This window comes from Orbicella franksi, chromosome 14 (assembly GCF_964199315.1).
Source record: "Orbicella franksi chromosome 14, jaOrbFran1.1, whole genome shotgun sequence".
Classification (NCBI taxonomy): Eukaryota; Metazoa; Cnidaria; class Anthozoa; order Scleractinia; family Merulinidae; genus Orbicella; species Orbicella franksi.
The window spans coordinates 8,559,111-8,586,720 of NC_138158.1; the positions used below are offsets into that span (position 1 = coordinate 8,559,111).

The 27,610-nt window shown below is 38.8% G+C and overlaps 2 protein-coding genes and 1 pseudogene across 2 annotated transcripts in view; 1 reads left to right on the forward strand and 2 right to left on the reverse strand.

The window, feature by feature from the left end:
- Nucleotides 1-6,084: 6,084 nt before the first annotated feature.
- Nucleotides 6,085-7,497, reverse strand: LOC145468946 (uncharacterized; annotated as a pseudogene).
- Nucleotides 7,498-10,170: 2,673 nt separating this feature from the next.
- Nucleotides 10,171-11,477, forward strand: LOC145467050 (alpha-1A adrenergic receptor-like). Its single transcript, XM_081450568.1, has one exon. It carries the CDS (start codon nucleotides 10,227-10,229, stop codon nucleotides 11,391-11,393), a length of 1,167 nt encoding a protein of 388 aa, XP_081306694.1. The 5' UTR covers nucleotides 10,171-10,226; the 3' UTR covers nucleotides 11,394-11,477.
- Nucleotides 11,478-13,655: 2,178 nt separating this feature from the next.
- Nucleotides 13,656-27,610, reverse strand: part of LOC145468739 (transmembrane prolyl 4-hydroxylase-like) — a 24,990-nt gene continuing 11,035 nt past the window's right edge. Inside the window, exons 3-12 of the mRNA XM_081452442.1 lie at nucleotides 24,593-24,705; nucleotides 21,043-21,124; nucleotides 20,005-20,219; nucleotides 19,538-19,599; nucleotides 18,711-18,745; nucleotides 17,566-17,749; nucleotides 17,074-17,131; nucleotides 16,296-16,447; nucleotides 14,822-14,915; nucleotides 13,656-14,042 (exon numbers count right to left, since the gene is read on the reverse strand). Coding sequence (XP_081308568.1) covers nucleotides 13,656-14,042; nucleotides 14,822-14,915; nucleotides 16,296-16,447; nucleotides 17,074-17,131; nucleotides 17,566-17,749; nucleotides 18,711-18,745; nucleotides 19,538-19,599; nucleotides 20,005-20,219; nucleotides 21,043-21,124; nucleotides 24,593-24,705 — 1,382 coding nt within the window. The remainder of the gene's footprint in view (nucleotides 14,043-14,821; nucleotides 14,916-16,295; nucleotides 16,448-17,073; nucleotides 17,132-17,565; nucleotides 17,750-18,710; nucleotides 18,746-19,537; nucleotides 19,600-20,004; nucleotides 20,220-21,042; nucleotides 21,125-24,592; nucleotides 24,706-27,610) is intronic.

Here is a 27,610-nt window from a genome sequence, read left to right on the forward strand (position 1 = left end):
AAAAGCTTCCTTCCACTAGCATTTTCTTCTGCAAGTTATTTTTCAATTTGAAGGAACAAATATTACTTATGATAATATAAGAACAACCACAGAAGAGCAAATAAAAACAGAAAAACGCAAAAAGGTCTTACCTTTCAAGAAACAATAGCCCGCCATATTTTCGAAGAAATCGTGCTTCTGGACATGTGATCTGAGATTGTGCCTTCAGTGTATGATGGGATACTCAACCGGATGTGGCATCAGACCTCAGATGAAAAATCCGGGGGACGAGTTTCCGGTCTCAAATTTTTCTATCTACTTTTCCGTCCAAATCGACGTGAAAAACAGGACGGAAAGCTCATCTAAGACGAAAACCGTTTGGTGGGGAGGGGGTGGGGGGAATCAAGACAAGTCCTTTTCGCTTGCGAGCTAGATTGACTGCAAACGTTTTTGGGTATAAATGAGGTCGAAGAAAAAGGGCGCGGAGAAGAGAGGAACGAAAAGAAACAAAGCCTGAACAGAAAAAGAAACGAACTCATACATTGTTGATCACAACCCCACCCCCCCACCCCCCGCCCCCTCGACACCCTACTTATTTGAGACCAAAATAGCTAAAACCAATACCCTACTTCTACCCTGGGAACAGTTGGTTTCTCCTACGGCCAAAACTGCTTAAAACCATACCCTTTGGGAACGCACATACCTATATAGCCCATATAAGGAAGTAGCCCCAGGTCGCAACGTAGCCTAATAATTTCCTTTTACAATTTAATTCAAACGCGATTTTAAGAAGGCCGTTAGCTAGATATACGAGCCAATACCTCGTTTCTGTAGCATGAAGTTACTAGGAGTATCTCTACTCCCCCCTGGATGAGATAATATTCCGTTGCAGGGTTACTCCCAGCTTTAAATTCGCCGGTACCCACCATCTACATACCTGGGTGGAGAGAGGCACAGTAAGAATAAAGTGCCTTGCCCAAGGACACAACGCAGTGTCCCCGGTCAGCTGGGCTCGAACCCGGACAGCTCGATCCGGAGGCGAGCGCACAAACCGTGAAGCCACCGCGCCTCCACTCCACCACCAGGGACATGTGCATAGCGGACGGTTTTTCCTGAAAGTTCGCGTAAGAGATGGCAGCAGGAGACAAAGGCAAACTATCCATTCTTTTCATTTTGTTTTATTCTCCTAAGCCTCGGGGCCAAGTAGAATTTTAATGTATCGAAATTGGTCTATTCGTTTTCTGATCTTCACCAAATTACGTATTCTGTTTGAAAAGAAACGGCAGAAAAATTGGGGGTTAGAAGCACCTCAAGGGGGTCTCATACCTTAAAAATATTTTTTTTTCTATAAAACAACTCTGTGGGACAGTTTTGGTAGCACGTTAGAGGATCTGACTTCAAAAATGAGCTTCTCTAGGTCACATGCCACAATAGGCAATGCATAACTGGCCCTAAATATTAAAGAGTGGTACTCAGCCATTCTCACGATAGAATACCAGAATACACGCAGTCATTCAAATGTTAACCACGTATAAGCGGCGTATAAGGCGATAGAGGAAACGATGTTGAGGACTATGATGCAAAATTCCCATAAGTACACCGTCTTTAAAGCTTTCCTGTAAAGTAAAATGTACTAAATTGAATCTATTGTGAAAGTACTTTTAGACTGCAAACAGTTTGCAAATGGTCAGAGATGTTGAATCTTCATGTTTCGAAAAAAACGGGGGTTTTTTTGGAGAAAAAATTATATCTGACGGTAATAGTTTACATGTATGGGCAGAACAAAACAATCGAAAAGGGGTTTGCTCAACAGCTTTGCGAATCTCGAAAATATTCCTAGGTGTGGGAACGAAATCATAGGGCATTTTTACAAAGTTTTAATGAATCTAAGCCATTGTTGAAAAGACCCTTCCATGTCGTGTGTTTAATTAAAAACTGCATGAATACTTACATAGCATTTGATTTAATGTTGGTTATTAGTCTTTTACCATAATAGTTTTTCTTCTTTGAGTGACACAGAGGCTAGCATAAAATCATATCAGACCATCACAAAGCTAGTCTGTTTGCTTTGAGGGAATATTAAAAATATCTCGGAACAAAAATTGTTTAATTCTTCTAAGCTAAAGGGCTAAGTTAAACTTTGCAGGGGGGAGGGGGGGGGATTTTTCAAATTTTCAATTCTCTTTGGGGTTTTGTCTTCTGTAGTTATACTAGTTCAGTACCACTATAAAGTGAAAGCGCACTATGAAAGCAAACGCATAACTGAAAACTTCTTAAAAACTTAACAGAACAAACACCTAAAGGGATTATGTGGTTTATTGCAGTAAGTATTTTGAGCTTCAGCTTGTGGAACGAAATAATTTTCACGTTTCGTTCATTTTTTCATGGCGTTTTCTTTGCAGTTAGCGCCCGTCGGAATATATTTCAAAATGGCGAACATTTTCTTAGCATATCTCGCTGTGCCAGACCGTGGTGTTGGTTTAATGGATCAACCTCTCTTTAAAAATACTATCTTAAAGTGGAATATTACAATTCTAGATCAGAATTTTTCAAATGCTGGCTTTATTTTTGCGAAGCGTTTCCTTTTATACTGCAACAGCAACTGGAGTCGACCGCTTGCTCACAGTTGTATTTTAGACACGAAGAGCAGTAGTGATGCCGTTTCGTGTTACCGCGGACATCCGGTTGTCATGTGGTTTATCTGCGGGTGCGCCGCTGTGGATTTAAGAAATATTTCACCACACCTTGTCTCTTATAAATGTCTCAGTATAACTAACTCCTCGAAAAGTATTTTCTGTACTATAACTCTTCGTTATATAACTGGACTGTTATAAGTCTGTCTTGTTCATCATTATAATTTCACGTCTCCTGTTTTTCCTTTTGTAATAAAAAAGTCACTTTTTTTGTTTCCTACTGCCCCTACCTAGAAAGCAATTCGCTGAAACTAAATCTTGTGCGGTCCATCCTAGTGGCCCGCATTGCAAAATTTGGGCTAATCATATTCTCCTTTCATCTTGGACCAGTTTATAACTTGCCATATATTGAAGGGTGGTTTTAATATCTAAACCTGTGCATGAAGCCCTAGCGAGTGATCACTCAAATGAAAGCCATTGATTGGTGTCCGTTTTATAATATTTTGCAGCATTAAACATTTCCTTTTAAATTCGAATTGATTCTGATCCAAGGGTCAATAAACTTGATATTTTAATAGAAAAAAGTTATAATTTTAAATAATAAGAATGAAACTGATTTCAGTGTGAGTAGTTAATACTAAGTTAATTATACTGCCCAAGCGGGAAGAAAATCCAGTCATGAAAATAGATTCAAAAGATTGATCACTCCTCTTTGTGTTGGCATACTCTTGAAACTTCTTTTCTTTAAGAAAATAAAAAAAATTAAGGGTGACTAAATCAACAAAAGATTCTCCAGCCTAGACGCTTTGCCTAGATTTGCATTTATATTGCAGTTGATTCATAAAGTTAACCTGAGGATGACTTCATATTTATACGAATCACAGCTTGGTTTTTGATATTATTAAAAGTCATGTTCAACGGAGAATGCGTGCGTAAGATTGAAGCCCAGGTGTACTTACCCAATAATCAATATGTAAAGAGTACTGTTTTTTAAAAGTTTAACCATTGAACTGACATTTACATCACGGAGGCACTACATAAATGGGTTAACCAATTTCTGTACAAATCACAATTTCGTGGAAACCAACTTCCTTGCATGCAAAAATACTAGCGCTTTGACTCAGAGAGAGTAGCTGTCGCGAGGAGAAAAAGAAAAAAAATTCGACCTGAATGGAACTGATAAACATTTCTCAAGCTTTCGACAATTCTGGACACAACGGTTCTGGCAAAGACTTCACTGACCTCAGACAATCTGATCAAAGCCGGATTGATTACGTAATTGCAGCGTCTGTAGTAGTGAGTGTTTTACTCTGTTTTACGGCGCTGTTTGGAAATTGTTCGATTCTAATAACACTATGGAGGACACCTTCTTTGCATTCAGTGGCAAACATTTTGTTAGCGAGTCTTGCTCTGTCAGACCTCGCCGTTGGCGTAATTGTTCAGCCCCTCTACATAACACTTCTCTTGAAGAAAGAAGATCTGGGCTCCAGGTTTGAACTAGTTTTTACAATTTTGACTTCTTTTCTGTGTCTGGCGTCTTTCCTCACCACAGCTGCGATTGGAGTTGACCGCTTGCTCGCCCTTCAGTTACACTTGAGGTATGACACTGCCGTTACGCCATTCCGCGTTGCCGGACTGGTAATTTTTATCTGGGTGTTCTGTGCTTTATATGCAAGCACAGGGTTGTGGCTTCGAAATATATTTTTTAAAGGTTTGCCCTTGATGGCTTTTTCCCTTCTGCTTGAAAACTTTGCAACCTATTTGAAAATATATCTCATTGTTCGACGCCATCAGTTACAGATTGCAAATTTAGAGCTATGGCACCAAGACCACCGTGGAAATGTGTTCTGGAGATTGAGGAAATCTGCGGTAAACACGTTTCTCGTTTTTATTGTACTTGTCTTCTGTTACATGCCTCGCTCTTTGGTAGCAGTATTGAAAGAGGATGCTTTTTCGTCTGCTGCAGAGGTTAACATCATAAGTGTTTCGATAGTTTTTCTCAATTCTTCTTTAAACCCGTTGTTATATTGTTGGCGAATTCGTGAGCTACGCACAGCGATGAAACACATGTTTTGTTGTTGATCTTAATTTAACACTAGTTTAAGACTGAAACGAAATAAAGTTTATTCCATTTTACAATATACTTACTAAATTTAAGCAAGAGCCGATATTTCAAACAATTGGCAGACTCTGGGAAAGTCCATAGGCTATAAACAATATGCTACATGTGTCTGTTCACTTTCTTTGTATGCCCAAAGGTCTAGACAAATTACTTGTCTGTACTATACTGTTTGATTAGATAACTAAACTGCCATGCAATTAATTTTGTCTTGTTTGTTATTTGAATTTTTTAATTAAAAAGTTATGAATGGTGCTTCGAGATGTTCTTTTGTAGTTTGTACGCAGTTATCATTATTTCGCTCGGGATAATAAACGTTTTCCTTCTTATGCTGCATGAGGTGGTTCTGACTTTCAATCACGCGGACGAAGCCCAAGTGTGTAACTATTCCAATAACAATAAAAAAAAACGTATTGGGTAGAACGAAATGGTGTCTGTTTCACAATATTTGAAATATTCTTCTTATTATTATGCCTACATTAGTTCTTGTCAATTAAAGAGGCAAAGACTGGTTGACATAGTCCAAAGATTAGCAATTGTTTCCTAATTAAAAAAGTGAACTTTGTCTGAATGGCAAAGTGGAAAGCATTTCCTTAGAAGACGTTGATATGAAGGTGAAACTATAGAAGAAAAGGTAATGCGAATGAAAGAATAGCCATTCAAGGGAATTGCTTAATAAAAATGGCTCAAAAGATTGAATAAAGGAATGATAAAATAAAAGAAAAGAAAAGAGAATATTAGAACACTCAAGCGGACTACATTCGTGAAAAACTGTGTCAATAGCTGTCATTTTTTCCTTGCTTCTTTCACACCTAAGCGCATGACTTAAAAATCTGCATTTATCCCGTGAGCCAAACCCCAAAATTTTGGCTGTCGGTATCATCAAGGGTGGATAAAGTTCATGCTATTTTTTGAAAACGTCCAAGTTTACTGAATTTGCAAATGCACGATAGCAATGGATCTGAGGTAGCTTCCCCCTCCCCCACCCCGTGCAATAAAATTCGATTGGAGGTAGTCCCCCCTCTAATCATAAATAAAAGCATGTTGCAAACTATCTAAGTCTTATATTGAATTCTACTCTGGACATTGATGGCACACCTGCTGCAGTTTAAAGTATTTTGCATTACATGATCACGTGCAATCATGATAACGTTGGCAAATGAAATTCTGAATAAGTCACAAAACGTGCTAAGTTCAAATCAACGTGGCAACGTGGCAAGTTCAAATCGGAAAATAAGGCTTTGTTTGACATATCTGATATATTTCTTCAACGTTATTTGAACACATCCAGTCAAAAATTGGTGAGCGGTAACCAACATTAGGTTGGTGACATGTACATACGCTATTTCACAAATAAAGAAGCCTAAGCCGTGTATTACACTGTGATAAAACACAACGGGCATTTGAGAACACGAGGGAAATGTAGAAAACACGAGCCGCGGGCGAGCGTTTTCCACATTTCTCGAGTGTTCTCAAATGTGCGGAGTGTTTTATTATAGTGTAATACACGGCTTAGGCTTTTTCATTTGCTTTATGATATAGAGGTAATGTGGTGAAAAGCAATAAAACACGCTTTTTCCAGGTACACGCGCGTGCAAGGTCCTATCCATATTATAAATACTTTTACTACACTGAAGATCACACAACTGGTCAGCATTGCCTTATTTCCCTTTAATTTACCCTGTCCTGGTTTGTCATGTCTGCAACTTGTAGATAAATATTAAACTACTTTCACGATTTATACAGCGGCCCCTCTATATCAACTATTTCGTCCGCTTGAAGATTTTTGAATGAAAGCTAAACTGGTTCTTGCCTGGCTACGGTCCTGGAGAAAGCTTTACTAGTGGAAGGCTGAATTCGAGATCGATAGCGTTTCATTTCTTTCATTTCTATTGGTTGCGGACTGTTTTCGGGCTGTCTGTATTGTAAAATCTCAAGAATAGCGCGGCGCAACTTTTTTGACACGCCAAAATAAAATGATAGGGTTACAAAGAGATCCTAAAAGGCTAAATGTCACGACCCAACTCCAGATAACGCTTCAAATATGCGTTTCTAAAATGTCCTCTGAATGCCCTACAATCAAAACTGCAACTATGGTCGAAATATAAGTTATTACTAACGTGGCCAGCATAAGCGAAAGTGTTGGTCGCTTTGCTTTCTTTCCTATATTTTTTAGCTTCTTCTTCGGGAAGCTGTTCAGTTTGCAGTCGCTTTTTCTGACGTCGCGATTCTGAGAAAATATAGCAATAGGTGTAGCTGATTACAACAATACCACTCAAGGCGAGTATTGTCAGTATGAAATATGTCACCTCAGTCATGTAGAGGAAGTAAAGATCTGTTCCACTGTCAATAACAGCCAAGGTAAGTTCGTGAGCAGTTACAAGCAGTCCAGTGGCCCAGACAAAAAGAAAGCCCGTTTTAATCCGCTTTTTCGTGACAGTTGTCGTGTACCGTAAGGGATGCTTGACAGAAATATAGCGATCATTGCTTATTAAGACAAGGTTGCCCAAAGAGAGCAACACACCTCCTATCAGGGCAACAGCGCTGGCCTTTTCTAGGCTACACCATGGTCCGCTGCTAAAGATACGCGGCGGCAGTGCTACCGCGATTTCTAGGGATTTCTATGCCTTGATTAACCAGCCCATTTATTAAGTCTGTCCCCGTCAGCCCCACCACAAGCACGTTTAATTTTGATTGCAGTCGGTGCCTTGTTGCCATGGCTACGATAGCCAGCGCGTCTAACGGGAGAGTCGGAAGGACAGCTAAAAAATTGGATTAGAAGAATTTACCTGAATGGAATGTGTAGGCGAAGAATCGTTCTTCATTTTGCCTTGTATTGTTTTATGTGTACAGCTTATTATTTTTTTTGTACTTACGGTTAGCAGGACAGTAATGGGCCTGTAGTTGTTTGCATTGCAGCGATCACCTTTCTTGAATAACGCTGTCACTTTTTCAAATTTCCAAAGAGAAGAAGGTGCCAGTTTCAAGAGAATGCTTGAATAGACTCATTAATCTAGTTAGACTGCTACTGATCACCATTTTTTTTTACTGAGAAGGAGTTCTTGTATTATAGTTTAGACAATCTGGATTTTCAACGTCGACTGTTTTAAAAGATCCAGAGATATTAACGAGATGATGGAATTGTATTATTATTGTAATTTTGCTGGCAAATAATGAACCACTTAACGGTCATGCACAAAATGAGATACAATTTGTGTCCACGTTTTCTTAACGAGACAAATTAAATGATGATTAAAAAAAAAAAAACAACTAGTGATAAATCTGAACCTTTGCGCCATAAAAGATAAAGCAGATGTCACCATTTAAAGGCTTGCTTGTAGTAGCTGGGTTTTAGGAGAGTAAATCTATAAAAACTAGATTTAACATGCAAGGGGATTCACATACCGGGAAGCAAGTAGGTATGATGGGATGAGAGTTCACTTGTTTATTCTTGAAAAAAGACGACAATTGCACTTTCAAAACGCGGGATGTATACTGTTTTAGGTTCATGGAAACAACTGGAATGACAAATAAATAGTGAAAGGGTACGCGGAGAAATAAACAGAGGACCCTCAAAACAGGAAACGAAAATCAGTCGGAGTTATCAGGGCTTCCAGTTATCGAACGTGTGCTTCAGTTTGCAGAAAAGTTATTATTATATAGGTAGCGAATTTTTTTTTTTTTAAATTGTTATTCCTTCTTCTAGAATTAATCTAGTCAACCTTTATAAAATACAGATGGCTAAAGTTACGTCGAAGCTTGTCTTAAATTTTATTTTATAATTTGTTTTTCTTTTTTTCAATAAAGGGTCTGGATAGAATTTAGCTGATAACCGAAACGTGTTAAAGTTTTAGCTGTCAGCCGAGACATAACGCGGTTTGCAGTCTGCAAAGATTATACTTGTTGCTGCATTGAAGTGGACTGAAATTTTAACTGATAACTGCGGAAACTCCAGAAAATCCTTACTGATAACAGAGATTCCAGCATTGTTACCCAGACTTTCCAAAGAGTGTATTTTGGTAAGATTGCGAAATTTCACCCGAGACAGGTGCTTCATGTCAGAAAGGGTTAAGCCGTGCACCATAAAAGAAAGAAAATATAAAATAATGGTTTTCTAACGATATTGATTTTCTTCCATTCATCCCTCATAATTCTAAAATCACGTTCAGGGCATTAGCGCAATACTTGACCTTAGCGACAAAACGTTTGCGACAAAAAATGAAATAAAACATAATAACGTATTAAAACTGAGTTGCTCTTATTTTGTTTCTTTCTTGCCCGACTTCGACGAGAAATATGATCTGTGAACTGCTCTGAGGCCGGGCAAACGAACCGGTAATTGAAATAACGATTAACATCTAAACTGATCATATGTGCTGATTCTTTGACCGCTTTGCATCCCAAATAAAATTGATTACTTAAGTTGTGCCTTAAATAGTGTAATAGCAGTCGCGCTAAATCTCAAAAACGTAACAATGGAAATAGCAATGTGGAAAAATACAAGTTCTAAACTTTGAAAATCTCCTCGTTTGAATTTAGCAGCTCAAATCAGGGAAATATGTTTAGAACATTTGGATATCAAATCAATAAACCCACTCGTCAACCCAAATAGACAATTTTTTGGAAGCGGCCAAACGAAATAATTTTTAAGCAACCCTAATTAATCGTTAACAATTATTATAATGAAACAATATGTAAAACAACATCTAACGGACCGACCTCCGGGTAATGTCTTCCGGTCAATAAATGTACAGCACGGTAAGCAGGAGATAAGTGAAAATGATTTAGCTTAAAATTTGATCCGACTGCAACTGCATTGTTAACAAAAAAGAGGCTTTTAGTTCTAAATTTATTCATTTACAAAGAAAAACGTTCTGTAAAGTGGTAACTATGGTAACGCCAATTAGGACATTTAATTTAGAAAAGAGCGATCAACTATGAATAGCTTGCGTTTGCATTTAACATAAACCGACATATTGGAGAGAAAGGATCAAGATCGTCTCTTACTATTGTATTGACCAGGGTCTTTTCTTCTTACGTGTCTATGGACCGAGACTCATTCTTTTGTATTTATGAGAATTTCAAAGTCGATGATTAATTGATGCAGTTTGCTTTGACTTTTAGGCCCAACTAAATGCTAACTTTATTTATTTCATTTCAATACTGTGTCAACATTTTCATCAAAATGGATAATTTTCCACTCCAAACACAATTCCGTGATATTCTGTGATAAAACGTGAAAACAGCTGTGAGTCTGTAACAATTGGCCCGCACAAAATGGTTCTTTGCGACTAAAATCAGTTGAAGATAACTTTCGGAACCAATGAGAAAACGTAAGAATTTTCTCTATTCAATAGGTTTGCTGTATATTTTGATGATTAAAGGCATAAATCTTTAGTTACTTTCATCTCCAAACTTGGTAGCACGTAGCTTCTCGCTGTATGTACAACTCCGTGTGAACATTCACTGTTTATGTAAGTTAATTCAAAGGAAAAATGAGGAATGATTCTTTGCCTTCACCATCCACGAATTCTTCTAATCCAGAGAACGAAGAATGCCCTTACTTAAATGGCTTAGTTTGGAAACAGGAATACCTGACCGATGTCACATATCCATATCTTGTTGCTGTGACTGTTACAAATTTATTGGCTGTCCTTCCGACCACCCTGTTAAACGCGCTGGTTATCGTAGCCGTTGCAACAAGGCGCCGACTGCAATCAAAATCAAACGTGCTTGTGGCGGGGCTGGCGGCTGCAGACTTACTGACTGGGCTGGTTGTTCAAGACATAGTAATCACGGTAGAACTGACGCGTATCTTTAGCGACGGACCATTCTGTAGCCTGGAAAAGGCAAGCGCTGTCGCGCTGATGGGAGTTTTCTTTCTTTCTTTAGGAAGCCTTGCGTTAATAAGCATTGATCGCTATATTTCTATCAAGCATTCCTTGCGGTACACGACCATTGTCACCAAACAGTGGATTAAAACTGGTCTTCTTTTGGCCTGGGCCACTGGACTGCTTGTAACTATTCATGAACTTACCTTGGCTGTTATTGACAGTGGAACAGATCGTTACTTCCTCTACTCGAAGGTGATCACCTCCATACTGTCAATGCTCGCCTTGGTTGCCATTGGTGTTATCAGCTACACCTATTGCTATATTTTCTCAGAATCGCGACGTCAGAAAAAACGACTGCAAACTGAACAGCTGAACGAAGAGGAAGCTAAAAGATTGAAGAAAGAAAGGAAAGCGGCCAACACTTTAACACTTCTTCTGGCCACGTTAGTAATAACTTATATTCCGACCATAGTTGTAGTTTTGATTATATCGTATTCGGACGACATTTTAGAGCCGCATATTGTAAGTGTTATAATGACTTGGGTCGTGACATTTGGCCTTCTAGGATCTCTTTGTAACCCTATCATTTTCTTTTGGCGAGTCAAAAAACTGCGCCATGCTATTCTTGAGATTTTACATTACAGACAGCCCGAAAACAGTCCGCCACCAATAGAAATGAAAGAAATAAAACACCATCGACCTCGAATTCAGCCTTCCACCAGCGAAGCTTTCTCCAGGACCGTAACAAGACAAGAACCTGATCAGCTTTCATTCAGAAAGCTTCAAGCGGTCGAAATAGTCTGTGATGTAGAGGAAACCGCAGTATAAGTCGTGAACGTGGTGTAATATTCATAAGTTGTAGCCAAGATATTGGAGGTAGCTTGTTGAAAATAATACGTGCACTTTTTCACAAAGGGCACTTTTTCACTAAGGGCTACGGTTGGTAACGAGGCTAAATCAAAGTGGCTATGAGCTACTACTCAACTTGGAAAATGGATCGTCTGTAAACAGTGACAATTTTGATGCCGCTGACTCGAGGTTTTAATCCGTAGGTTAAGTAAAAGTTGAACCCACTGGCATTGTTAAGAAACAGTGCACTGAAAACGCAGCAGTAAGAGAGTATACGAGGAGATGTAATCTTTGACTTCTAAAATTTTGTATTAAAACATGATAACGACTAAAGGGTCACTTAACAATGATTTCAAATTAACTCGGTTTGCTTTCGAGGTGCGTCAGATATTTAAAGCCGTTCCGCGTGAATAGAAATTGTTCCCGAACGCGTCAGATATAATAAATATCTTACTAACCTCGTCTTCTCGGTCCGTACTGTAGGTTACGGACGCTCATTTTTCCACGCTTGGACCATAAATCGATGGGGAAAAAAACTCGGTATGTAACTTACAGCCCTCGAACTCGGTTAAATAAGAGGTATTTATGTATCTTATTGGCCGCAGTTATCAGCCAAATCTACGTCTGTATTTTAGTTAGAATATAACACGAAGAAGTAGTTGCTAGGCCGGAAACTGCAGAATATAAATTACGACACACATACCTGCAAGAAGGCGCTAGGGGCATAGCCAGGAATTTTCAAAAGGGGGGGTGGGGAGTGTCACACTGTCAAAGTGAGGGTACTCACCAGATTGTTATGTCGACCTCCACACCTGTTGTAGGCTGCTTGCTTAAAATAGGCTTACCAAAGGGGGGGGGGGTCACAGGCACCCTAGCAGCCCCTCCCCCCCCCCCCCCTCGTAGCTATGCCCTTGGGCGCATAGGTCTCAAGAATGTGGGGGAAAGGCTAGGTTCTAATTTTTTGTTTTCCACGTTTTGGAAGGTAACAAGTTGACCTTAAACATTTTTTCGCGGATGAATAAGTTTAATTTAACTGAAGAAGATTGCAAAATATGCTTGGCCACTGGGGAAAAATTTAGTGGTCCAATGGAAACCGCAAAAGAATGTTTGACCGCTCGAGTCTTTGGGCTGATGCTGGGTTGTCTTTGGAAGTTAAGTGTCCTGAAAAACTGTCGCACGAAATTCGTTTGCGGGCTGATATTTGTAGAATATTAGAATATTAACTAGATTGTAGAACCAGAAATTTTCGAGAGCAACTTTCAGCCTATGGGTCATTGAGCGAGAGCAACACTTTTAAGTGTTCTCAATAAATTGAATTTTTTATTGAGAGTGCAATGGCTAGGAGTCAGTGAATTAATGAAAAAGTAATAAAGTTTTGTTGTTGTTGTCGTCCACATATGTATCGGCAACGTTTTCACGTTTCTCTGATGTTTCGGAGGAAGATTTAGAAACATTACCAGATAATTCAATTTCCAAGAAGACTGAAGGAAGGATATTGGCCATTATGCGACTTAATTAATTGTTCAATGAACGGGCGAGCGCGTGTAGAAGCTTCAAACGAAAATTTCTTCTCAATGTATTTTTTGTTAAAGAGTTAAGTTGCTGTTTTAAAATACGGCCTCATTTACTACCGGCTCATAGAAATCTAGAGCAATTGTTAACTAGGTATTGTGACCCTTCAGTTAATAAAAATTCGAATAAGACACCATAGTAGCTTTTACAACTTGTTATTAAACTGGATTCGCAGAATAAATTTTTTTTACAAATAAAATTTAGATCTAAAACTTCCCATTTATAAATCCTATAATATTTTTTCCTTACTTTGCAATCTATAGCTTATTGTTATACCATAGTTCATTGTCTTAAATATACAAAATATTCAAGGAATAGACTAATTTTTATTTAGTCCAGCGAGTCGCTTTTAAAATTAAAAATGAAAAGAAAAGATGTTATAATTACATCGCGCGTTATTGTGAATTGCTCACGGCTGTTAGACGAGCTACGTCTCAGTTTAAGCATCTTGAAAAGTCTAGCCTAAATTTTTCAAGATCATCGTTTGTAATCCGTGTTTATCTTCTCCACCCTGAGCCATCCTTGTTTCTTTTATGTGCCAAAATATTGTGTTTTTCTATCTTAGTTAACTATTTTCAAGGTTCCATCGATTTACAGCTAATCATATTTGTCCATGGCCAAAATTACTGAAAATGCCGTAACTGAGCTTCAATTAAGAATTACGACACGTTAATTTATAACAGGTTGTTCGCTGCTATTTTGGATATCATTGCCTCCATCGTTTTCTTTCTCGCGTGTTTCTTCCTCCCACGGATATCTCTCCATCCTCTCCAAGAAATCTTCTTCCATTAACCTAGCCTGCTCCCAAACTTTAAAATCTGCTTCACGATCGACACCTGCGTTTATCCAGTTATTTGCTGCCCATTTGGTTCCCTCGATGACGTCACATCCGCCATGACAGCTCATGACGTCAAGGGGCCCCAGCCAACCTGTTGTGTTGCTGACAAGGTGATTGTACCACATCAAGGCAGAACCACGCTTTGGTTTGTAATGCAAGTTTGCATTATAGCAGTGATCGCTTAGGTCACACTTGTTGACATCATCTAGAACCAGGGACTAAAGGCAATGAGCAAAAGGTATAAGTAAATAATGTTAAATCAAAATATTCCCAGTTCTGAACTGTAGATCTATGTCTGGCTATTCAACCCAAAACAAAGAAAATTAGTAGAGAATTAAGTCTGTTTCATAAGCGAAGTTAATCATCTATTTGTGAATATCACGATTCTTCCCCATGCCTTGTTAAAGGAATGAAACGAAAGAAACGAAGGATGAACTAAGGAATGAAACGAAGGAGCAAACGGATATTTACAAGTAGATGAATGCATGAATGAATGAGTTAAAGTAGAAAGGAATGAATAAATGAACGAATGAATGCCTGAATGAATGAAAGAATGAATGGAATTAATTAATTAATGATTAATGAATTAAGGAAGGAAGGAAGGAAGGAAGGAAGGAAGGAAGGAAGGAAGGAAGGAAGGAAGGAAGGAGGGAAGGTACAACAATATGACGAGCCACTGAGGACTTACAGTTGATAATGAGACTTTTGGTTTCTGTAGAACAAGAACAACTCCAGCATAAGTTTGTTCTGAATATTCTTTGAAGTTTTTCAGTTACAGGTTTCAAGGTTTTACACCGCTACACTACCAAACTAATTATAATTTAAAACAATGAATTTATGCTGTTTTACTAACAAAACCTGTTGGGCTTTATACAAACCAATATAACTATAAATGGAACCTTCGTAATCACAATACCTCTCGGCAAAGGGTCGTGTTCGTGTTTGTGTTTAAGTTAACTATTACATTAAGAATTTGCACTAAAAAATAATAACTTACGTAATTTTGCGGTATAGTTTCATTGTCTGCAATAGGAAAAGCAGTCTCCCCTCCGAGTTTCGGCTCGTTGAGGTAATAAAAGAACGTCAGGTATCTAAAAAGAAAAGCAAAATGTAATTTGGAAGAACAAGACAAAACCAACATATTTGATTGGTGCTTGGTCTAACCTTTGACAATGTCATTTTTTGGGCAGCGTCCACACTACCCCGGAGAAATTTGAAAACGCAGCTTTATTTCTACGGTTAGGCCAACCGTCCACACTAATCCCGCACGAAAACGGAGCTTTTCGAAAACGCTCTTCAAACCGGAGAAATTTGAAAACGCCGGCTTTTCGTTCTCGTGTGGACAAATAACATTGCGAAAACGATGGAGTCGCGATAATCATGTGATTTGCCTGATCGAGTTTTCCTCAAACACAAATCCAAAATGACCGGTGATTGTTGCGTTTTTAAATTCCTCCTGCGTAGTTTTGAAGGAAAATATTTGATGCGCTTTCAGAGTGAAAACATCGTTTGGACGAGGCCTTACTTCCGAGACAGCCTTTCTTGACTTGGGTTCTGTAGGGGGGAGGGTGGTGGTAAGTGAGGGGACGAGTTTCATGGTCAATATGCCAGTAGCAAAAGAAAGTATCAAACACCTCACAATTACAGCATTTACTGTTATCTGCGGCTAAACTGGAAAGCGTCCGGCAAAGGTGGCCCCGGCAAAGGTGGCTATCTGTTTTATAAACATCTTTATTGAATGATTTAGTTTACAAACCTGTCAGGGGTACTATGATGATTACCAAGAGTAAACAATTTAAATTACACGCTACGCCGTACCAAGACCTCAATTTAAATGTCCTAAAATTTATTACAATGAACCTTCTTTGATTCCTCTTCTTCGTTTTCTGCTTTTTTTGTATTCATTTATTTATTTATTTATTTATTTATTTTATTTATTAAGATCGCATCGTTTCGTACCCTTTCAATATCTATAGCTGATATTTTGGTAGCTCTGGATGAAACAAAGACGTCTGTATTTACATTTACACGTAGTGTTCAATCATAGTGTTCAATCAATCATACCATCAACTGGTATCCCGGGGTTACTTCCTAGGGGGAGGCTCCGCCGGAAAGGAGTACCGTTTTCAGGCTTCAGGTGCATATATCTAAAAGGGTGGGGATTTCATAAGTTGAGGTATATGAAAGGTAGGGAAATCTGTCAATTAGTTATTTTAAAGGGCCTTTAATAAAAATATTTCGAGAAGATCATTTCATTTATTAGCTACTAATTATCCACAATACAGGTCAGTTATGAAGTATTTGAAAAGAGTCCCTTTTTTCAATTAAAGGTGTACGAAAGGGATACATTTTCTGTCAAAATGGCGTACAAGAGGGTAAGCGCTTGGACCTCAGTTGCTTCGCCGACTGTCAACGAAAAATTAAAGATTCTTATAATTAAGCCTAGACCTTATATTTCGTTAGCAGGTCACCTGCATGGGACACATTTTATATCCTCTATATCCTCATCATCTACGTCTTCAGCGAGATTTTGAGCTTGATGACAACAAGGTGAATTCTTCGCCTCTTCGTCTTCGGAATCATAATGGCAATGGTAATGCTGCTTCTCGCGATACCTGACAACCTAAAATTTGAAGTATTTAACAATTAGACCCGTAGCCCGCAAGGGCTACGGGTCAATAGCCCATAAAGTTAGCTTCTCGAAGACTATTACTAATAGTCCTCTAGTAGCGTAGCTAATTAAAATGCAGGATTTGTATTAGTCCATTAGTTGGGTGATACTAACAACAATTAGACAGTTGGCGAGAAAGCCATAACGGTTGAACAGAGCTGTCGTCTGAATGTTTTTCGCATAACCCCCCGACTGATCTATCAAACGAAAGCAATAATTTAACCCAGAAACTTCACAAAAATCGAGCGAAGTTAAACCCATTTCAAAGAAAAGTCTGTATACGAGCCAAGTGGCCTATTAGGCCGGAGCTTGTCCCGGTTTCAGTAGCATGAGGCTGGTAGGAGTATTTCTACTGCCCCCCTGGATTACCCCGGGTTACCCCGCAATGCCGTCTATCGAACGTCAGATGGCGCTTGTTTAGCCAATTAGATTTCGTGTTTACCTGATAGCTTCCGCTGTGGAACTTTTGAGGCTGGACACCCTGATAGGTACCCAATCCGAGTTTTTAACCGCTAAAAGTTACGATGAGCACCCCCGTCATTTTTGTATCGGAACCCCCCGCCGCCGGGGAAACATACCTGCATATTTTCACTGCTCCAGATCATATCTTTAGGTAGTTTTGTCACCAAATGTATTCTGCAGGGAGAGAATATCCCGTTAGACATGACGCTAACAATAACAAATCAGATACAAAGGCATAAGACACTCAGTGTCGGTTTAAATGAAGGAGAAATCAAATGAAGCGCATAACATGATGCCGTTGATTATTTACATTTTCCCAGCAGCAACCAAAATGTCCGGAAATAGTTTTTTTAGCCATAGACAACATAATTTTTAACTATGCATGACTACAAACCGAATACTTTTAACTTTAAACCCAGTCCAGACCCTCTTATCAGACTAGTTGCATAGCAATTCCCCGCCCCCCCGGCCAGTCTTCGTTACGCCAAACTACGTGATGTAGAAAGAGCTAGAGTGGGCCAAGTTAATAATTTCTTGAAATTATTCTCTAAAATTATGAAATGAATAGGAATTGCGCTGTGCTTTGGAAATAGAGTTAAATCACTTACCTTTCATTAAGGTTCTCAAAAAGTGGCTTGAAATCGATGTGTTCGTAAGGATCAAGGAATGCCGTACTGCTGTCTCGCGTTCGCTTATTTGGCTTCGTTTTGTGAACTTTCTCCAAATAGTGCACTATGTCCTTCATTTTGCTTTCCGACACCAATTTTATGAATTCGTTGTATGTTATTACACCTGCGAGAAAAAGAGAACAAATATCTTAGCTCCGCAATTTTGGATGTAATATATCAAACACGAAAGACCGTGTTTGATCGCATTTCCAGACACCGAGAAGAGAGTTGAAAATAAAACGAGTAGCGGAGTATTTTTAACAAACTTCGAGGTGTTTGAAAATGTGGTCAAATGTGGTCAACTGTCTTTCGTGTTTGATATATCTTCTCAATTGATACTAGTGAAATAGTAAAAATCTATGCTAATTAAGTTCATATATCCAAACACCGTCACGGTCATGATTTCTTTTGTTTAAACTTGACGAATTAATAACGAGTTTGAGAACTTAAGGCGTCAGTGGCGTCATGTTTGGTGCGTTCGTTTCCGGATCGAGCGGTCCAGGTTCGAGGCCTGAGGCCCGTTTCTCGAAAGCCCAGGAAACTTTTCGGGCCTGAAAAGCCATTTTTTAGTTAATCGGTATTTAAAGACAGAGAGGCGTGTACGCCTAAAACTTCTTGTACGGAATGGAACCTCTGTTTATATTAAGAATATGTGAATAAAACAGCTCTGTAATCATAAGGTTTGGGATTTGGCTACGGCTTTCCGGGTGCGAAAACTTTTCGGGACCTTCGAGAAATGGGTCCCTGGTCGGGGACATTGTGTTGCATTCTTGAAGAAGACACTTCATTTTCACAGTGCCTCTCTCCACCCAGGTATATAAATGGGTACTGGCGAATTTAATGCTAGGGTATAACCCTGCATTGGACCAGCATCCCATCCAGGGGGTAGAAATATTCCTAGTCGCTTCATTCTACAGAAACCTGGATTAGCTCCGGCGTGATGGGCAACTTGGCTCATATGCAGACTTAACCTTTTTTTTACGTTGAGAACGTAAGATTTCATATGATTGACAGTGTTAATTTGTTACAGAACAAAATACTATCATCTTATTATTCCTTATGTCTATTTATTGTATTGATCTTACCGTCTCCGTTACGATCCATGTTTAGATCACTCATCCTGTAATAGTTTACAAAAAGACGTCAATTTTAAAATGCTCGTTTTCTCAAAAAAAAAAAAGGCGACGAAATATAACATGTGACTGGATAAAGCACACGATTCCCGCACAGCAAAAACTGCTGATAGTGCAAGGGGAACCATGGGTAAAAAAAAGTCGAACAAGTGCTTTCTACTGACCAGGTGTTCGAATTTTAAAACGTTCTGGCAAAAGCTATTGCCCACCCAAAAGAATCATGCACAAAGGTGAGGAAAAATTTCATGGCCCCTCAAGAAAGTAATGGTCCATCCCTTATAGTATATGCGGAAGATTTTCCTAGGTTAATTAAGTGTCTCACTTTTAACTCAGCGCATCACACATCATACATCACACATCACGCATCACGCATCACACATCACATTAAGTGTCTCACTTTTCACTTAGCACATCATATATCACACATCACACATCACACATCACGCATCACGCATCACGCATCACGCATCACACATCACACCACACTTGGTAATTCACACTGGTACTTACAGTGACAAATCTTTGTCGCATTAAAAGAGCTTTCTATCTTCACTTAATTATTTTTAACCAGCAGGAGGTTCGCATAATAAGAAGTATTCTCGTTATAACATTTTATCAGTAATACATGGTCGTGAAAAGTGGAAATGCTAAATAAGGGAAAACAACGAAAACGCAGGAAATGCTTCAAAAAAAGCAAACAAACAAAACTTAACAAAAAAAGCGAAAACGTAGGCAAAACATCGTGCACTGGTGAGTGGGTACCCTGTGTCGTTGCTTACATCTTCTTAGCATCAGCTTCGTCTATCAGGACTCGTCCAAGCTCCATGAGACCCCTGGCAACCTTAAATGGCATAAAAACATCATTTAAATTCAGTTGTGTTCGGGTTTATCAATTTTCCCAGCTAGTTTTGTAGTTATTTTAGTTTTGTACATACTGTTTTGATTCAGTCTACGAATTTCTCAGTATGTGTTGCCGAGTACATGGATAACACGTTCTGTTCCGGCCTTACATGTAAGTGACCCTTTCCTTTGCAATTTGTATCTGCATGTAGTACCTTCTGACCTTGATTAGTTGCTTAACATTTATGTGACAACAATCACCACCATAGGCATGCAATAGGTGCAAAGGTCAGGGACCCTATGCGCGCATCGATTACCTTATGACAACAATCGAAATATTTCCTATGAAGAAGATTTATGGAGAAGTCCCGATCGAACCAGTAAATAAAATCCTGTTCATAGTTACCTCTGCGAAATCCAGGTGTCCGTCGAGGTTTGTATCGAGTTGCTGAAACGTGTCTGCGGGATCCTCTGGAATAAGACGCTCCGCCGTTCTGTTTGCGCTGCTCTCTTCGCCGACAGGTATTTCTTCTCCGAGTGTCAACGATCGTTCAAGGCCTTGCGTCTGTGCCATGAAAATTATATCATCGCATTCCTGTTCAGTGAGAAAATCTTCGATTTCTGCGGACAAATAAAAAAGTACAAGACATCATGATCGATAATTTCAAATTACCGGATCGGGTAATCATTCTTCAGTATTTCTATACCGTTTGGTTTGTGCGCGTGCTCTGATTGGCTTAAACAAGTTTTATCACGTTAAAAGCACGGAAAACCAAACTTTATTCCTTTGCACATGTATGATGGTTGTAGTCTGTATCAGAAATCACATTACAAAGTGGCCAAAGTTAATTGTTAATATTGATAGATTTAGTCTACGAATAATAATACTGATATCAAGAGCCACGTCAACTTTCCTTAAGTGTGGATCATTTCTCCCATAAGCTAACTTTCCAAGAAGTTAACTTGCTCAAATTGAAGGCAACTCCCTTACAAGCCTTTCGAACGAGAAAAACAAAATTAAACATCCTACTACTTTACATGCGTTTTGCTTTGCAAACAGGACTTTTAATACGTGTTTCGATCTATTTAATGGCAACTGCTAGGGAGGCTGATGCCAGTTAAGGTCACCTCACTGTGGGCCAGTTAACTTGAGGTTGAAGCGACCCACTTCAAAAAATCAGAAGCCGCAAGACATGATTACATTAATGCATGGCAACCTAACTTTATTGCCCGTATATCATTTTGAAAAAGTCCTACAACTAATTTCAATTTGGTTTCCTTTCGAAAATTCTCTTAATATCTCCATCGCGTTTTTTTAGGCGCGTTTTGTGTATAAGTGAAGGTACTTAGTCGTAATCACAGCACCGGCTAATTGGACCGAAACGGCAGCAAAACCCAGCGATCGTGCCTTTTTTACGCCACGGCAGGAATATCATCAACATACCAAAGAGGGCCGGCCTTAAACTCAGTGTCTTCATTTTGTGCACTTTTCCTGGGACGAGCTTGAGTTCACGAACGTAACCAACCTGGTAGAAACAAAGAAAGAAAATTAAAGCAGCACTCTCTAAAAGGTGGATAAGAATGTAAATGCAAGAAACTTTATGTTTCGAAAACAGTTATATAAGTTGGATGACAATTATAGGTGAAGGATTACTAATCAACCTGATGCCCTATAGAATGGCATAGGCGAGTGCGATATGTCTTTATTCTACCCTGACCCTTAATGAATGCAGGCAGGAGAACATTTCAAATTAAAGGGGCTTTGTCACGGTAACGGCCACGTACGAATTTGAGAATTTGATTGACACTTGAAGATCCACACTGAGAAGTTTTATCACTAAAAATGGATCGTACGACTCGCCTGGAATCATTTGCCATCGCAATTCTCGTAAGCCTTGGTCTTTGATCGTGAAAACCTCATTCCCCGCCTTCGACCCTTTACATCGAACAAGCCACTCTTAATTTTTCTAGGATCTTCACGCAACAATGCAAAAAAAAAAAAAAATACTGTGAAAACCATCTAGAAATATCAAATGACTCTTTAAAGACTGTTGATCTAAAGTTTGATCCAGCCTTAATTAGATTTAAATTATATTCCCACGATTAAACAGGTGTCAAGACATTTTTGTTAACTACTTAGAAATTAAATTTCATCTTCTGTGATTCTTTTTGTCGATTTTCATTTCTTGTAAGTCTTATATGCATTTATTGTATAGGGAGACATTAGCTGCCGAACACGAACACGTATAACAGGTGTATAGAGGTTAGTTGACAGAGCTGTCACATTTACATCCAATAATATGCAGTTAATTACTCATTTTTTTTTCCTGGCTTAGAGCTTGATTCTAGCTAGTTGCTCAGTCTTAATAGCTTATGTTGCCATATGAAAAAAACACTTAAGGGATTGGTCCCTTGGAAAGCTAGCCGATTTTGCTTCAGTTTTAAACTTCAATTATGATGCTTCACGTAACTTTAATGCCGAATCATCTCTTCAAAATTTACGTTTTCACTTATATGAAGTATACATATTTCCTTTTAAATCATTCGATTTTTTTCTTATATATATGCCGGTCTTAAAAGTCGTTTGAATCCAATCTGTGTTTATAAGTATGGGTTATTGACCAAGTGTGACGTCAAGATGGCTGGATATTGGCCAAGTTCTTTTTTTGCGTGTTTATGGACCGAGACGGAGTCGAGGTCCATAAACTCGCAAAAAAAGAACGAGGCCAATATCCAGCAATCTTGACCGAACAAGCTTGGTCAATAAAGGATTTATTATATGGCTTTCGGGGAAATTTTTCTTGCGGGACACGGCGGATAGTCCCGAGCGGGCAAGACAGCTCCATCTTGCCCGCTCGGGTAGCCAATCACAGCGCAGGATTTGATTCAGCTTGCCCGCTCACGGAGCTAGGCATATAGTAATAATTATTTTCACCGGCGCTCGTAAAGTAAGTAATTTTTCGTTGTGTTTGTTTGAAGTATTCGACAGTTATACAACTATGAAGCTAACATGACACTTTAAATGTGATTGGTAGACGCCTATAAGCTCTTGTACGTATTAGCTGGTAATCTCCATGTAAATTTTGGATTTAGTTATTCTATGAAAGCAGTAATGAAATTCCCATTTTGTTTTTTCCTTAGGGGCACCCAGCGACGGATTTCTCTCAAATGCTTTACACACTGATTTAGCCTAGCTATCTAGGGTCCTTTTAAAGTTCTGTAGGCTAATTTTAGGCTGCGCTATTTAACAGTTAGATCATGAGCTCGAGATTTCTATGAGGTGATAGTTGATGAGGCTGAAAGCCGAATCAACTATCACCTCGTAGAAATCGAGAGCGAATAATCTAATTGTTTTGGTAGAATTCTAACTAAAATTTCCTTAAAATATCGATTCCAATTATATATCTGGTCTTTCAACTTTACGCTTCAGAGAATTCGCGCGGACTAAATTGTCGATTTGACATTTGCAGTTGTATACGCCCGCTTATCAATTTTTTTCAAAAATTTCGATCTTTTTTTAATTCAAGACAAAGTAAATGCCCTCCTTTTAGTCTTCATGGGAATTTCTTTATCCATTTGTTAGTAAATGGTCTTTCAAAACTTCAGAGAAACGAGGAAATCTTGCAATTTTGTCGACCACACAAAGCCACTGCACACTAATGGCTGATAGTATGTAATGGCTCAGCCAATCACATCACAGCATTTGCATAAGTATACTAGTAGAATTCTACTACAAAATGTTAGTGTTCGGTCATTCTAGGAGAGCTTGAGTCATCTCCAATTTAACAAAGCTTTGCTGTAATTTCTCCAAAACTTTAACAGCTGTTGCCTTTCCGAAAATCATCAAAGCTGGCCTGTGTTCGGGACTCAAAACGACATTTTATCAACCGAAAACAACAGTTCGAGGTGACAATTTCCTTAAGAAAATCGGAGAGAATTTAAGGCCTTCGGAACAGAGAATTTACCGAGACAATCAGTTGCGTGCCCGGTTTTCCTAGTCAGCGTATACGCCGGAAAGTTGTGAGAAAACTTGAAAACTTTCCCCTGATTTCCAAACTTTTCTACTTTTTACAAACCACGCATAGTCTTCACAAGTTAATGAACCTAAAAATTTATTGAATGGTTTAATGTTTCACTAACTATTGTTATTCTATAAGGCATACGCTTTTTGTCGACATACAGGAGCTTTATTTTTAATGCAAGTGATATTTTAATGATCGGCGAAAATTAATGAGCCAAACAACAATTTACACAGCTGGAGCGAGAAAGAAACAAATAAACTCTATTTGAATTCAAAATTTTATTCAGTTAAGACAGTGGCTGCTATTTTCAGAAAATATGCAAACGAATTTCAAAAAGAATATTAAGTTACAAGGGCAATAAGAAGAAAAATCGATCTAGCTTTTCTTCTATGTTTCAGATGTTCTTCGGCAGAATGTCAGCTTTTTAACGCAAATGGTCACTTAACACACAAAAGATGACAAACAAATAAATATTACGAATTATCTCTTATGTCATTTTGCATTATATGATATCGTGTAAATTGTCCTAAAGACGTAAAGGAATAGTTAATGACCTCAGTGCATTAAAATCTTTTAAAATATTACTTAATTAACAATGAAATAATGTTGTGTATTCTTTCTTGTTTTTGTGATTCAAAATATCAGACAATTCTCGAAAACGCCACCCTGCATCGACGATTCTTAAACTGCTGCTCATCTTAAAAATTCACTTTTTACTTAACCGTTGTTCACTCTCGTTCTTTGCAATAGGGATTTGGAACTGCGCTAAATTTTGCCTTAAATAAGTCCATTTTGTAACGACAATGTTTCACTCGAAAAGTTAATATTGCAGGAACGCAAACCAACAGAGATATTTTGGGGGTTTTATGTATATTGCTCAAAGACAATAGCATTAAGACTATAACATACGTCTTGTTAACATGGAGAAAATGATATGTATGATCATTGAAAGTTCGTCAGTGTTCAACTTACCTGTATAGGATCTATTCGTGGCAGTCTGAAAGGACTTTCATTGCTTTCTTCGACGACAGCTTCCTTTACCACGTTTTCACTTCCTCTGTTCCTGATTAACCAAGAAGCTAAAGCTATTGACAGAAGCAGTACAGCAAACGAAACACGAACCCAAATTGGCGACGGTTGTTTAAGAAATAGCTTGAACATTTTTGTGAAGTTGCAAGCTACGAGCGTGGAGATTATCAGACCGGGTGATAAAAGACTTATCAACCTGAGATGTTTTATCCCTTGTTTTGTTGTTAAACGGTTTTCTCTTCACGCGAGCAAATGTGGTATCGATTAAAAAGGAAAAGACTGTCATTGCCCACCTATTTATATGAACTAACTTTATTGACATAAATATTCAGACAATACGATATTCTTGAATCTTATATTTAGATGTTCAGTTTTATTCTAAACTCATTTATACTCAGGCTTGAAATAAACATTTTCCTCACTGCAAAGTTCTCAATGTTAGTTCAGGTGAGAATTTAGTAGTACACCATAACGGTCTTGTTGAAATAAAAAGAAAGCAATTCCAGTGTTTTGCTGATTCATAGAAATACGAGTGAAGCATGGCCTTGGAAGTTTTTAAAAGTGACTACCACGGCGACGCCGAGGACAAAAAAATTTAAAAAATCGAATTGATATTTTAGATATGAATTTCGCGATATTCTAAAGTTATTTAGATAAAAAATATCTCGGAACTGAATATGGAACACAGCGTAAAATTCGAAATACAAATTTTTAAAAATTAGCCGTCGTGGTTCACGTTCTCCAGACAAAGCAGAATCTGGTCATTTCACGTTGTTGTTTTGCAGAGGACGGTAAAGAATTATACCAAGATTTATAACGCACGTGCACAGCCACTGTACTGCTCGTTAAAACTTTTGCTTAGCGACGTTCCCGTTGCCGTCAATGCTTTCTTAGGCCCAGTTCGGAAGCCGAACTTTCCATGAGCCGAACAAAATACATTGAATTAAGAACGGCTATTTGAATTTGGAACGGCCCAGCCGTTCTTCACGCCTAGCTCAGCCGAGAATTTCGGCTCTGGAACGGCTTTGATTCAGACGTCGAACTTTTCATGAGCGGAACCTAATGCATAAATTATTATAACCGTATTTTACAAGCAGTTTTCACTTTGCCTGAAAATCGCTGACATTTCGATGTGATTTGGTTTAAACTAAATAAAGTTCGGCGAATTAAGTTCGACGTCTGAATCAACAGGCGTACTTTTGATAATTTGGGTCGGTCCAAATTCGAATTAAGTTCGGCTCATGAACAGTTCGGCGTCTGAACTGGGCCTTAAACTCCCTAATGTCGTGGAACACAATTTAAGCCGTAGGCAAGTGTTTCCACAGTTAGCTCGTTCGGCAATTTTGTTTCATAACTCTTAAAATGGCAGAAATAAGCGAATTTATCACTAGAGGTGAGGTCTTACCTTTGGTTCGTAATTTTCTCGGACTTTTCTTGGTCAGCATAATCACGAGCCATTTGTAATGCGTTTTTCGTAAAATCACATCCATCTTTATTGCATGGAAAATCATCATTTGACTTCACACTCTGAAAAATATAGCAAACCTCGAGCTCATTACTTCAGCCTACTAGTTATTTCTACAATCTACGAAAAGGGTTGAATTGTTACCGCTAATAATTAGATAAATAATCATTAGCTTACACTGACAGTTGTTTCCTGGAGTAGATTAAGGAAGAGAAAATTACCAAAATGCGGTAAGCGACGTTGTGTTTGAGAAATTGCCGTTGCTTCTCTTGTGGGCAGATAAAACTTTTGAAGGCCCTTTTTAGTAGTTGCTCCCGGGCGAAATCATTTTGTTAGACGTTTTATAAATTTCAGTCATTATTAAAATTTTGCTTAACTTGAAACAATAACATTACGTTTTGGTGCGTCTAGTTGTATTGAGACTCTTTGAAGACAGGTCCACTTATGTAATTTTCTATGGGTTGGATAATGAAATATCTACCTACCTACCTACCTACCTACCTACCTACCTACCTACCTACCTACCTACCTACCTACCTACCTACCTACCTACCTACCTACCTACCTACCTACCTACCTACCTACCTACCTACCTATCTACCTGCAGTTTTGAAAAAGGGGTCTGTTAATTGTGCTGTGAAGTTATTTTTGTTGGTAAACTTTTCAAACCAGTTTGACCTGATTAATAGTCTTTTGGATTTTCTTGTTTTCATTTTCAATTTGAGTCTGGTTTTTCTAGATGAAGGTAGGGGCTGTAGATCATAAACATGCCACACTGTCAAAATCAAACTGGTTTGTTATAAAGTTGAAGCCAAAGGTAAATTTTGTAAGCACAACGGGGTTGCTATAATGTACTGATCTTACCTCTCCAAGCCGACGGGCGGGTCAACCCTACATGGGCTCAGACAGTGACTTAATCCGAGTGCAAAAGGACATGTTGTTTTACAGAAAATGCATGACCTGGAAACATAGAGCCATTACAAGTGCACTTTTCCTTGAAGTCTTGAAAAACGCATACCTAATTTTATTCCGCGAGCTCTGCTGAAATCGATGCCTGCGGCATCGATTTCAGCTTAGCGTAGCACATTATTTTCCAGGGGGGGCTCCGTTACCGGAAAGTCTGGAGACATCTACAGGAGTGTGGCTAATTGTGGATACCTCTGGGGTCCCTGGCCCTTAATCCAGGGGGGTAGGGTCGGTTTGAACTTGTGTCCATAGTCTCAAGTCAGTCTGACGGCTGGGTATGTACTTAGCTGTCCGACGTGACACAATCCTTAAAGTGCATGGAATTTCCCAAAGCTGAGTGGGTTTATTGCCTTGGCAGAAGGTTCCACTATTGTCGTGAGGGGGGGGGGCTGATATGTGCGGAGTGGTACCTGAGCTCCGGGGGGGGGAGATTTCAAGGCACTTTAGTTTGCTGTCATTAAGTTATGCTTGCAAAGAGCTTTTATCTGATATGATGACAGTTAAGCCTGAATTCATCCACAGGTGGCCCA

Excerpts from the sequence above, each read along its gene's own strand:
- LOC145467050 (XM_081450568.1), top strand. The coding sequence starts at position 10,227 with ATGAGGAATGATTCTTTGCCTTCACCATCCACGAATTCTTCTAATCCA.